This window comes from Uloborus diversus, chromosome 3, assembly GCF_026930045.1.
Source record: "Uloborus diversus isolate 005 chromosome 3, Udiv.v.3.1, whole genome shotgun sequence".
NCBI lineage: Eukaryota > Metazoa > Arthropoda > Arachnida > Araneae > Uloboridae > Uloborus > Uloborus diversus.
In genome coordinates this window covers 199724392-199738706 of record NC_072733.1, presented here as the reverse complement: position 1 = coordinate 199738706, position 14315 = coordinate 199724392, and the positions used below count along the sequence as shown (strand labels likewise).

The 14315-nt window shown below is 34.7% G+C and overlaps 1 protein-coding gene across 1 annotated transcript in view; it reads right to left on the bottom strand.

Annotated features, from left to right (window-relative positions):
• Positions 1 to 11093, bottom strand: part of LOC129219377 (max dimerization protein 1-like) — a 33948-nt gene extending 22855 nt beyond the window's left edge. The window contains exons 1-5 of the mRNA XM_054853752.1: positions 10863 to 11093; positions 10581 to 10668; positions 9646 to 9672; positions 9431 to 9548; positions 8783 to 8975 (exon numbers count right to left, since the gene is read on the bottom strand). Of these exons, the coding sequence (XP_054709727.1) occupies positions 8783 to 8975; positions 9431 to 9548; positions 9646 to 9672; positions 10581 to 10668; positions 10863 to 10917 (481 nt within the window). The 5' untranslated portion in view covers positions 10918 to 11093. The remainder of the gene's footprint in view (positions 1 to 8782; positions 8976 to 9430; positions 9549 to 9645; positions 9673 to 10580; positions 10669 to 10862) is intronic.
• Positions 11094 to 14315: the final 3222 nt, after the last annotated feature.

Sequence of the window (14315 nt, the reverse complement as noted above, 5' to 3'; positions counted from 1 at the left end):
AGTGTTGAAGTACAAAATGGGAGAGGAGTTTTTACAACTTTTATGAAAAAACAAATAAATAGAACCTTATAGAAGCTATAAACATGCATTTTGGTTTTTTTTTTCTCAAAATAAATAGATAATTAAACCAAGGAAAAGTCGGCAGGAAACTGCATTTTTGAGGAAATTTTGCTGATAAAATTTCACTTTTCCAGAAAATAATTTAAAAAAAAAAAAAAAAAACATAATTTCTGGCCCTTTTTATGTTATTTTCAGTGGTTTGCACTGAGATAGGCATTCAATTCTGTTTTGGGATACTCTGGCAATTAAATAGCCTCGCCTGCTTAAATCTTGTGAATGACCAAACATGGCGACTACATGAAAAATTTAAGATATGAAAGTAATTTTAATAATTAAAAACTCTCAAAAAACAATTTAGATGAAAGAGTCCGTTTTTAGCACATTAGCGTCTAAAGCAACATGGATAAATTAATATTTTGGATGTTAAATTTGAAAAAAAAAATTGCATTTTTCAAGAAAATAATGAATTATCCAGGAGGGGGTGGGGGAATATAGCACATTTTCGAATTGTTCAATAGCTTGCATTGTATTGCAATAGACATACAATTCCATTTTTGAAAATTTAAGATGTTAAATAATGTCTACTTCTATCTTAGAAGTGACCAAATATGGTAACTGCGCTAAAAATTAAGATTTAGGTTTTTGAATTTGTTGCATAAAAATAATTTTAACATGGAAAATCCTCAATGAACATCAATAATGTTATGATTAATTTGGTTTTGATGTGTGAATTTGTGCCTATTTTTTTTCTTTTTGAATTAATTGGCAAGCAATATTCCCGAGTTAAAATTGTGACTGTTTGTAGAATTTACTCTTTTGGTATTTACTGTTGAGGCACTTAAAATAGAGGTAATTGTTTTCTAAAATGCAGTTTTGATTCCCCTCCCCCTTTTTTTGCTTTTTTCTTTTTGGCGGGGAAGGAGGCGAAAGGGGCCAGCGGTGATGAAACTGACTAGGAGCCCGCCTTGGCTCTCTGGGGCCATATCAACACCACTGAAGGTCTTCTTAACCTTTCTTTTAAGATTTTTTTAAAGAAAATTGAAGGGTCCCTTACCCCCCCCCCCCCCCTTTGAAGTTGGTCTTGAAGTTGACTATACCACTGAAATTATCAAAGAATTTATTTTAAAAGGATTTTAGTCTAGTAAGTAGGGAGATTTTTTTTTCTTGGGGGGGGGGGGGAGATGTTCGGTAAAACTAAACATGAGGGGGACCAATGCACTTATTGGGGTTTGGCAGAATTAGTATTTTTTTCTATATAGTAAGATCTGCAATAGAGAAAAGCCTATAGATATTTTGACATTTAAATATTTCAGCAATTTATTCTAACAATAGCTGAAGCTTGGGTTCCCATTTGACAGGGGGGGGGGGGGGGGGGGGGGGCATGAGGCTGACTATACCACTGTAACTATCAGAGAAGTTATTTTGTTATTTTTAACCCTAGAGGAGTCACGCTTCGGTCGATTCCCCGCCCGTTGTCAGATATTTCGCTCTATCCCACCACCCTTATTCTAATAATGGGGCCCATCTGTGTAGCTGAAGGTCTGACTCTCCCCAGCCCACACACTTAGTTCTGAGCATTTTCTTGGGCATTTCAAGGTTGCGTAGCTTTTGGAAATGTTGGTCATTTAGACCAATAGCACACCATCCTAGTCGGGTGTAATTTTCTCCACGGCACTTTCTTCTGCTTTCGTCTCACGGATCGCTACGGCGGGGAAAAGACCGAAGCGCGAGCACTAGCGTAACGAAAGAAAACGCGAGTTCTCTAGGGTTAAAGGATTTAGACTCTTCAACGGGGGAGCAAGTTTTCTTTGGGGGGGGGGGCAGAAGGGGGAAGATGCTCGGTAAAATTAAGGGGTGCCGTGTCAGTTGGGGGATGGGCTACCCTAACTATATTACAGTAAAACTTCGTTAAGTAGTCATTCAAGGTACCAAAAGTTTTTGACCACTTATACGGATTGACTACTTATGTGGAGTGGGATTTAAGGAAGAAAAAAAAGCCTTACAAATATTCATGAATAGCAGTAGAAAACCTGAAATACTAATATTTGCTACACAAGTTCCACAACCTATGTTTAATAAAACATATCAAATAAAATATCGGATCTTGAATGAAAAAAGATATAACCCCCTAGTTTTGATTCTATTTCATAAGAAAACGCAATCGGTATTTCCTTGAAAGCAAACACGTAAGCGTCGATATCGAGAGACATGCGAACAGCTTTACTTCGCAAAGACCAAAACTAAGATACATTTTTGAAGTTCTCAGAATTTTCGGAGTTATTCATATAATCGAACGAGCATCTCTTGAATTCTGAGTGCAACAAGTGAAATCTCTTACGACAACCCTGGCGCGGTGCTGCATTCCACAAAATGCTTGCAGCGCCAAAACTGGCGAAATACATTTCTTTTTGTTCTGCAAAGCACGAAAATACTCCAAAATTTTGCTCGCAATCTGAACAACGGAAAAAGACATGAAAATTGGTAAAACATCTGGGAAATCTGGAAGAGTCAGCAGGTATTATCCACTCATTAAGCACAAAGAATTATAAATAAATATGTATTTTTAAGTCATTATTTCAATTAGTTCTTAAGTTCGGTCCGACGATATATCAGACAGTATAAAATCTGAATATTGTTACCACGGTAATAAATATACAGTTGGCTCTCTGTTTAATGAAGCTCTATTTAATGACGGCTTTTCACGGTCCCAGATGGTCCACCACAGTGTTAAAAGCATTCTTACGGACGCTTTCTACTTAAGGACGATTTTTTTTAGTCAACTGTACATTGATATATCGCCCAACCCTACAGGAGAATACAGTTCAATGTTTTCAACAGAACTGGCGTAATCAAACAACACACTGCTCAAAATGAGCTGAGGAAAACGAGCTGATGTGTGCATCACATGACTTCCTTTTACTCAAATTTAATGTCATTTTCTAATTATTGACAGTTTTAATAGGATTCAATAGTTTACTCTCTAACTATCACCAACAGTGGCCCAATTAAAACCAGATTAAAAAAAAAAAAAAAAATTTAATTGCCAAATTTGTTGCAAAGTTGACAACGAAACTTGGCGACCAAAAGACTGGCGATATATCACCAAGTGTCCGCCAAATTATAATACCACTTAAGTTTACATCAAAATTAACAATGATTTCCTCCTAAAAAGAGGCAAAAGACCCCCTTTGGAGCATATGAATGCAACCAAAAAGGAAGGTGCACATCTAGACCCCACTAGGAGTCTACGTTGGATTAAATTTCAACTTTCTAGGACATTCCGATCTTGAGTTATGCGACATACATACACACATACATACCTACATACAGACGTCAAGAGGAAACTCGTTGTAATTCACTCGGGTATCGTCAAATTGGATATTTCGGGTGTCTGTACGTTTCTAGGCACATATCCACGTGTGGTCGGGTTGAAAAAAACTCAACATTCATTTGGGGGTGAGCAAAATGGAAAGTAAGGCCGAATTTTTGGTGAAAATTTTTTCTCGAATACAATACTTCCTTTTTTGTAAAAAGAAGTAAAAATGATCAATTTCAGTGAGTAGCCTCACCAACTAAATTCTCTAGACATTGCACCAGTAGTGTAACTTTTTTTTTCTTCTTTTTCTCAAAGAATGGCTTGTATATTTTCTTTATTTTTTTTTTACAATTTGGGAAAGTTGTCATTATTGTTAATGGACGTTTTGTTGCTATTACTTTAGGTTCCCTGCTACTAGAGATTAAGTCAATTCACTCCATCAGATTATATGTGCCGTCCCCATGGATACCAAAGGTGTAGCATTAAAGCCACTGAATCCTCACATATCTTGTTATATTTGCAAAGGTTATCTCATCGATGCTACTGTTATAGTAGAATGCATGCATACGTTTTGCAGAAGTTGCATCGTGAAGCTTTTGAATTTTAAGGGGGTGAAAAACTGTCCCAAGTGTGGGACTCTCATCCATCACTGCAACCCCCTACGAGGAATCAAAGCAGATCCCATCATGCAAGATATTGTCCACAAGCTTGTTCCGGATTTGCAGTGCCGTGAAGTCATCAGAGAGAAGAGTTTCTGCCAAATTAAAAATGTAGCTTATCCCAAACAACATGACATGGTCATGGACAAACAGATCCAACGGACTATAAGTGCCGTGGATACCACATGCGCCGTGGATACCACATGCCCCGTGGATACCACGGGTGTACCATTACGGTCACTGAATCCTCACATATCTTGTTATATATGCAAAGGTTATCTCATAGATGCTACTGTTATAGTAGAATGCATGCATACCTTTTGCAGAAGTTGCATCGTGAAGCTTTTGAATTTTAAGGGTGTGAAAAAATGTCCCAAGTGTGGGACTCTCATCCATCACTGCAACCCCCTACGAGGAATCAAAGAAGATCCCATCATGCAAGATATTGTCTACAAGCTTGTTCCGGATTTGCAGTGCCGTGAAGTCGTCAGAGAGAAGAGTTTCTGCCAAATTAAAAATGTAGCTTATCCCAAACAACATGACATAGTCATAGACAAACAGATCCAGCGGACTATAAGTGCCGTGGATACCACATGCGCCGTGGATACTACATGCGCCGTGATCCAGCGGACTATAAGTGCCGTGGATACCACATGCGCCGTGGATACTACATGTGCCGTGGATACCACATGTTCAGTGAATACCACATGCCCCATGGATACCGCATGCCCCGTGGATACCGCATGCCCCGTGGATACCGCATGCCCCGTGGATACCGCATGCCCCGTGGATACCGCATGCCCCGTGGATACCGCATGCCCCGTGGATACCGCATGCCCCATGGATACCGCATGCCCCATGGATACCGCATGCCCCGTGGATACCGCATGCCCCGTGGATACCGCATGCCCCGTGGATACCGCATGCCCCGTGGATACCACATGCCCCGTGGATACCGCATGCCCCATGGATACCGCATGCCCCGTGGATACCGCATGCCCCGTGGATACCACATGCCCCGTGGTTACCACATGCCCCGTGAATACCACATGCCCCGTGGATACCAAATGCCCCGTGGATACCACGGGTGTAGCATTACGGTCACTGAATCCTCACATATCTTGTTATATATGCAAAGGTTATCTCATAGATGCTACTGTTATAGTAGAATGCATGCATACTTTTTGCAGAAGTTGCATCGTGAAGCTTTTGAATTTTAAGGGGGTGAAAAAATGTCCCAAGTGTGGGACTCTCATCCATGATTGCAACCCCCTACGAGGAATCAAAGCAGATCCCATCATGCAAGATATTGTCTACAAGCTTGTTCCGAATTTGCAGTGCCGTGAAGTCGTCAAGAGAGAAGAGTTTCTGCGAAATTAAAAATGTAGCTTATCCCAAACAACATGACATAGTCATAGAGGACGAACAGATGGAGGCTGTGGATAGAGCGAGCAATCACTCACTCTTCATGTCACGAACAACCACGTCTAAATCCAATTAGAATTCAAGGCCAGATTGCATTTTTTTGCAAAAAGAAAAAAAAAACTGCTAACTAAATTGCCTCTCCAAGAAGATAAATCATTTTTAACTTTCAACTAGATGTAAATTTAATCCTCAAATTAGAAACCCAAATTACTATAATATGTAGTAATACTTCTAAAAATACAGTTCAGAAATGCTTATAAACTTTGAAATATAAAAAAAGTTAAATGGACGACGCATTTAAAAGCCTAAAAATAAAACATTCACAAAACCTTGAAAAGAAAGGGGGGGGGGGTATATATATTGACTGCACTATTGAATGTTTTTTAAAGGAAAATGAAGGTTAAGATGCATGCTCTTCTGATTGTAAATTTGCAATTTTTTTACTAGTGTATGAAAACAGTTGGTTTTAGTGAATACTTTCTTTTTTTTTTTTTGTAAAGATTACATTTTGTAGATTACAAAATTTGTTAATTATAACTTTTGTGTTGAATTAGTATCAGTAAAATTTCCTTTTTAAATTCTTGCATCCTTATTTGTCTTTCGAGTAACAATCTTTAAATTCCACGATACTATCTGAAAAATTTGCGATTCTGGTACTTGGATTTTTTGCGCTTTTCATGTAGTCACTTATACTACCAACAGCTTTATTAAAATAAAATAAGGGAAACTTCAGATTTTCGAGTGTTCATTTTAAGTTTCATTTGGAAAAAGATTGAAAGTTTAGCCACACGTGTAATATATGACGTTTTTATACTAGATTTATTGAAGTATGCGCTAGTAGTACGATATTCATGAAGAAATCATTAATATTTTTTTGTTTCGAAAAAATGCTAACTTTTCAAAAATTACAGAAAATGCACGTTTTTAAAAAAAAAATTCCCAGTTTCCTGGATGAAAGGTTCAGGGCCGGATTTAAGGGAGGGCAGGCGGGGCTACTGTCCCGGGGCCTCCACAACAAAGGGGCTCCCACAATAAAATTTTTACAAAATATCCCAACATTCACGGGTCGAAAATATCGGATATATACATATATATCAAAACATTTGAATATATATCAAAGTATCGGACATTTTCGAAAATGTGGTGATCTTTTCAAACCTTGATTAGGGGCCCCCACTCCTTCGTTGCCCCGAGGCCTCCACATTTCCAAATCTGGCCCTGGGTTCTGTACTATACATAACAGTCATGAGTACTTAAAGGGTAGTGCAAGGGAAAGATATCCAAGGCTTTTTAAAAATTAAATAAAGTAAACTACGAAATACAGTAGCCCCGTGATAAATCACGCCCTTTGGGAGACAACAAAAAAAGGTTGATACATTGGAAAAGGCGATGTAAACGAGATCCTAAAAAGTAACGTAATTAACGTCAATTAACGTAAACAGTGGCACCAATTTGAGGGGGCAGGGGGCACCTCGCCCCCCTTTTTATGCTTCAAAACAAGGAAAAAAAGTAAAAAAAAAAAAGTGTCAAAGCAAGGAAAAACATGTTTTTCTACTTTAAATATATCGGATGAAAATCGCTTCCAGTCGATACCTGTGCATATTTTACGACTCAAAAAAATTTCAACTGAAGATAAGCAAAATTACATTGAAACATTTTAGGACCAGTTCATTTTAATTCTCCTAAATTGGATATTTGTCAATTTTCTATGCAACTTTAATAGCAAGCATTTCCAGAACTACTAACATATAAGACCAATTTAAAGAACCTTGCTCAAACAATAAATACATTAAGAAAAGAGGAACAATAAACATCAAAATTAGTTTTTTTCACTTGAATTAAAACTGCTAAAAACATTATAGCAATTTCATCATGCAAAATATGAATAAATCAAGAGCATCAAACTAGAAAAAACAAAGCAGAAAAGGTACATATAACAAAAAGGCAAATCGAACAAAAATTTATCTTCCTTTCTCACCCCTTTCAAAGCATGTTTTAAAAACTGAAGGGCCACAGGGAAGAATGATCCTAGTCTACCATGCTCAAATTTCCCTCATAACATTTTTGAGCTTGAAATCTCGAATCGTTTCTAACTTAGCCCTTTTCAGCCCTGTTCAAACTCACTCACTATGATGATTCTTGCCTGAATAATATTTCTCTTGAATACTGTCTGTAATAATCTACGTGTTCCCATAGGTTAACCAGAGTTTAGATAAATGGACTTTGATTGTTCTTCCCTGTAGCCCTTCATTTGCAATTTCATTATATGTAAACATATGATCACGTTTAGTAACACTAGTCAGGTAATACTGCACCTTAAACACTTCTAAAAATATAAACATGAAAATACCCATTTTTTTCATTTTGCTTCAGACATTACCTGTCATATTTTAAACTTTATTTACACTAACTTAATTTAATTAAATTAAACAGAAACAACATCATACATTATGAATGAATTTTTTGTCCATTCTCAAAGCTCTAGTTAACATAAATATGCTAAAAATATTTCCAACTTTCACAGTTTCAATTACGTTAGAAATAAAAAAAAAATTCATTTTGAATATCTAAGGCATAATAACTAACTTCATCTACCATTTCATGCTAATACTTCAATTTCACAATATTTAGTCTACTACACCTGGATCATTTGTTTAAATAAAAGTAGCTTTTAAGAATAAATATATAAGAGTGCACTAGAGCTTCAAGACTTTTCACTCAAATTATTTGTTACCACTTTCATAATGCAGCATTTGTTCCTTGCCATTTTTGCCATATATATATATATATATATATATATATATATATATAAATTACATTTTCTTTTATTATTGATTACTTTTGTCTTTTAGATTATAATTAAGAAAAACAATTTCACTTTAACACAAAATTCTTTACATAAGACTTAAAGAGCACTTTTTAACCTAAAACTAGCATGAAAAATGTCTAAATTAGCATCAGATAAATGCTGCAATAACCCAAAAAATAGAAAACACAAAGCCTGTGCAGCACTTATACTGAAGAAATTTTAAAACAGAAAAATTTTGCCTAATTATCAAAACTCTGGTAAAATTTTCTACATGTATGTTATAGTATTTTATTCCCACCTGACAAAAATAAATAAAATACCTCAATATTTTCAAGTAACTGCTTAAATTATTCGAGTTTTATTCATATATACCTTTCAACTAATTGCATATTTTCCTCAATATGTATCCATTAAACATACAGTCACAATTACTTTTAAGCATGAATTTCATGTTTAAAAAGCCGGAATGCCATACATATTGCATGCGAGGTAACTTAGATAATAAAAACTTACCGGTTTCTGAAGCAGACGAGTTGGTACACATGGACAAGGAAGTTCCAGAACTACATTCACTAATTTTTCTTTTTTTGTGCATAGTAATTACATTATAACGACCCAACTCATTTAGCCGGCGCCTTAGCCTCCTTTGCTGTTCCAATAGGAGATCTTTTTGTTCTCTATTCTTACGATCTTTCTCTTCTAGAGACTGGAGGGAAAAAGGAGTTCTTGCTCAATGTTTGAAGTGTGCAAAAAATAATAAAATTAAAAAGGGGTAAAAGATAGAAAAATTTTTAAAAATTAAACTATTATTAATACTAAATTGGGGAGAAAACTAGACTACAGTCAACAGCATTATCAAAAAAAAAAAAAAATTATACTGCTAAAATATAAATGTATACACACCAGTAATGGCCACTTATATTTGAAAAATAGGATTCCAGGTTTCCCAGTGAATTCAATGCACATCTGAGGCACTTTTGAATCCATTGGGAAACCAGGAATCCAATTTTTTTCAAATATAAACCTTCGAGTGGCCACCTCTCTTTAGCATTGGCCACTACTGGTGATACTTTATATATTTTTAATTAAAAAAAAGGTGTTTTCCAACACTTTTAAATTATTATTAAAGAACAATGCACTGGAATACAATCTAGTACTTACTTTAATAAATGCTTTGGCTTTGGTCAGAAGACCTAAGGTGGTATGTCGACTTGATTCAGGGCCTAGGGGTACAAGTTCTTTTAGTTTTTCTAAGCAGTTCCTCAGGTGTGCTCTCCTAGGTGAAATAAGGGGGGAGGGGGAGAACAGAAAATATAAAGCATAATGTAAGAATTTATATTTTTTCATACATTCAAAAAATGAATATCCATACCTGTTTTTTTTCCAACTCATTATGAGTTGATCTGTGGAAGAAAGATGGATTAGAACTTGTCAGAGATGAAACACACAGCCTAAGGAGTTCAAACATACATAAGTTAATTACAACCACATAGTTCAAAAATTAATATATAAATCATGTGTAAACAATAAGTAAATGTACTGAAATTTTTAGACAATACAGAAAAATGGTAATTAAAACTATTTTTAAATTGAAACTTAAAATCATTAAGCGGAACGGAATTACTAGATAAAATAACAAATGAAAGATTGTTTAATTTAACTTAATAGAATCAGTAAATTGTAGCCAAATTATTTGGCATTACAGAAAAAAAAATGCTTAAAAACTTATAATTTAATTTTATCATTCAAGTTAAAATTAATATTTAATTAAGGTAAAGTTACTAAATATAAAACAATAAATGAAAAAATATTTATCCAATTTAACTTAACACATATGCAAATGCAATTAAAAATTAATTTTTATGCTTAAAATTTCATATCATAATTTATTTCTACAGAAAAAAGGCTTTTAAGCACCGAAAAAAATGATACGAGTCTAATTGACAGACGCTCATGCATTTGACATTGTAACTGTCACTTGTCAAAAATGACTGTTACCAAGGTTTACCGCAAACAAAGCTGATCGATATATATATTTTTCATATTATATGTACTGTTCATGCTCTAAAAAGGAGATAAAATTTTAAAACAATAAAAAAAAATCGACTGATAGAATAATAATTGACATGCTGCATGCACTAAATAGTTTGACAGATGATAAATATTTTTTTCTGAAAAGTAAATATTTAACGAAATTGTGTTTAAAACTGAGGTTTTATAGTAAAGAAAAATACTAAAATTTGTGCATCTGATCAATTTAAACAAGTATCACATGGGGTGTCACCCTCCGTGAGAAGCATGACACATGTACCTGTTTCCCTGAGATTTTTTGGACTTGGGTTTCCGTCGAATGATCTCGGTTTGTATGGGCATTGTAGACGCATAACCATGTTCCGCTTCTGAAAATGAAGAATAATTCATCAATTTCCAAGAAAAAAAACAAAAACAAATGATCAGAAAACATCAACATAAGCGAGGCATGGCTATGTCAAAATCAGCTGATTCGACACCGAGGACACCATGATGGAAAAGAAAACATTTAATATCTCGGCAGAAGAGATAATTGAGCTGCAGATTTAAGGAAAAAAAGTACCTCTTTCTCTTCTTTCCAGAAACTCGGCTGCTTGTAAAAGAGCAGCAATACTCATGTTGTTGGCAGATTTTAAATAAAGGTACACTCCACGCGTTTACAAAAATGGCGATGTTGGATCTCGCATCAACTGTCCCCGCAGACGAGCGTTTGTTTTGTTCGGTTGCTCGCACGTTGCACCCGAATCGGATCCGAATGTCATGAACACAAACTGCTCGGCAACTCTCGGCAAAAATCCTGCTTGTTTATTGGTCAGCTGAAGAGCCGATCTTTGCCGAACGCGCTCTGCTGTGCGTACGCTGTAACCAATAACAGCTTGTGTTTATTCAAGCTACCAAACCGTACTTCCCACGTGGTTTCCGCGCCCATGTTCCAGGTGCTTAGGAGTGTAACCAATCAACCATAGTTGTCAAATATTTGACGTTAGGGTAGGGTTACCATAACAATTTTAACTGGTTCATACTATTAAATAAATTCCAACATTATTCAATCAAAAAAATGGGGAAAATGAAAACAATTCATTGCCAAAGCATTCATTGGATCATCCGGATTGCTGAGCGTTCTGCATGTTTAATCTGTCAACGGCTGCAAGTTGTCAGTTGTTTAGCGGGAAAGCATGCGATGGCTTATTTCTTCTGCGGTAGTTTGAAAAACTGCCGCGTTTAAATGCGCATTGCTATGAAATTGATTTTACTTCTGTACATATTTTCTTATTTTTTAAATTCATTCTTTAATTAGGTATTTCGCATTGCCAAAGAACCAAAGATCGCTGTGATCGAAATTGCTATGCCGCGACCTTTTCTTTTAGATTTCCTCAAGAAGTTGCATTTTCATTGAATTGAATATCGATCGGAATATCATGCATGTTGCTAATTCGTGAGTGATACAATATTAATATCAAGCTAATAGTTTTTTTTTTTTTTATAAAATAATAGTTTTTAACAAACTCTAGTTCTCAATACAGACACATTTCAAGTTAAAGAGGCTTTGTACATGCAGTGTTTCTTTCAGACCTTTTGCTCGGGGGGGGGGGGGGGGCAAGGGCATATTACAGGGGCGGGGAACTTGAAGAGTTCGGAGGGGGTCAAGGACGTATTTAAGTAGTGGGACTCCCCCCCCCCCCCAAGAAATAAATTCAAAACTACCAACTCTGAATAATTTTATAATATGAGCTTCTAAAGTTACCTTCTGTTTGGCTTGCCCGCCTCTCCTGAAATAAATCCAGAGGTGATTGTGAGTTCATCAAAAAATACCTGAAAGTTTCAAAACGAGACCGGGGGGGGGGGGACTTTGACCATTATTACTTAAGTACACCTTTGCCATAGTATTAAATAGTTCTGAGTCAAAATATTGTGTGTACATGTGATTAAATTTTTAATGGGTTACAAAGTTACTTTTGAGCTGGTGTTATACAAAATATCTGGATATTTATTTGTACATCTTAAGCGATACGTGTCCATCTTAAGGCTCTTGCACGTATATTTGATGAGTATTATATAATTTAAAAAAAACTGCGGAGGTAGGGAGATAAAAGCATAACAAAAAAACAACATAATTCCGGTATTTTCGGACATAAAAAAATACGTCCGAAAATACCGGAAATTCGGTAAAATACCGGAACACAATCACCCCTGTAAATCCCTGTATACGTCCACGGGCGGGGCAAAATGAGTTTTAAAAAACACTCATGGTTCATTATATCGTTTCCATAAAAATGTGACAGATCAAAAGACTAACAGTACTGCAATATTATGAAAAACATAGAATTTTATTGTAAAATACACAAAAAAAAGTAACTTTTCTTATCCATTAAAATATACACAAAATCACTCTAAGCGAGAAAAATACTATCAAGTTTCATATTGACGGTCCTCCGTCACACTGCAAGTGCACAAGAAACTTCTGAATTTATAAAACACGTAACGAAGCATGAATATCGTGTAATAGAAATTATTTAAAAGTAAGCACATTTACAGAAACAAATATTCGTTCAATTGCTCCTTCCAAAGTCGAATTGTGTTTTATTAAATTGTCTTACATTTGACTGACGATAACATGCAATAAAATAAAAATTACAAATAGTGATGAACAATAACTCTCACTAAGTTTATCAGGAAAAAAAGGCAAGGAAAAGTATTAGAGCCCGGATTATGTGCACTAAAAATCATGAAAAAAATGCATATATATATATATATATATATATATATATATATATATATATATATACACACACTAAAAATTCTTAAAATATTCACTAACAATTAAAAAAAGCGCTAAAAAAATATTTGCTTTTTTTTTTTTTGGAACTTACGTAAAGAAAGTGAAGAAAAATCTTGTGAAAAACGCAATAATATGCATTTTTTAAAATTACCTTTTTTATGCATTTATATGCATTAAACGTCAAAAGGGGCCAAAATAACGATTACATATGCACATATGCAAAGCTGGTTTTGTAATAAATGCAAAAATAAATAACTAATTTAAAAATAAACAAAACTAATGTTTAAAAAAACATTTAGGTTTTCAAATATTTTTAATTTTTGAATTGAAACAATGGTTAATACTAAATTTAAACGTAAGTTATTAATTGCCAAATAAGCACACATGAGAAACTTTCAAAGAGTTATTTCTTTTACTTCAAATTTAAGAAAATGTTATGAGGGTAATGTTATTGGACCCCAAATTAATTTGAATTAATGATTTTGATTGCATCGTAACAGAGGCGTCTGTAAGGACTATTTATTATTTAGTAGATACACATTTTTACTTTAAAAAACATATGATAGGAAGTTTATTATTTTTTCAAACAACTTCATTGAAATTAGTTTTAATAAAGCTATCAAGCTAAGAAAATTTGGAGAATGATTTCTAGACACCCTTGTTAGTTAAATATTGGAGTTCATTTCTCTTACAAAATTTTTAAAGCGAACAGTACAATATTATCACGAGTGATCATAGTAAATAAATTTTTAAAATGAGAAAAAAAAATAAATATTAAAAAACATAAACTTTCCTCATAATAATTTGTTTTTGACTCTGATTGCAAAGATGATCGCTAAAGACAGTAAAAACTTCTGTATAGGGAGACTCAAACAAGTTTACCGATTAGAGGGCTTCAAGCTCTAGAATGATTATCAAATAAATCTGCTTCAGAGAGAAAGAGGTACACATAGATTTTTAAAAATTTTCTCATTGGCTGAAAGTTTTGTCGGCCTGAAAACTGTCGGATGACATAAGGGGGGGGGGGGGTTAGATTATAAAAGATGCCGAATTTTCAGAAATTTCTTTCGAAAAGAATACGTTGATGACACCGTGTTATTTGTCATATAAAAGAGAAACTAACATAGGCATTTCTATTACAGCCCACCAAAAATAACTCACAGCTCACACAATCCCTTCCCCTCCTTACAATCATCCTAATGCGGGAAACTTTTGATTTTCAACGAGATGTACCAT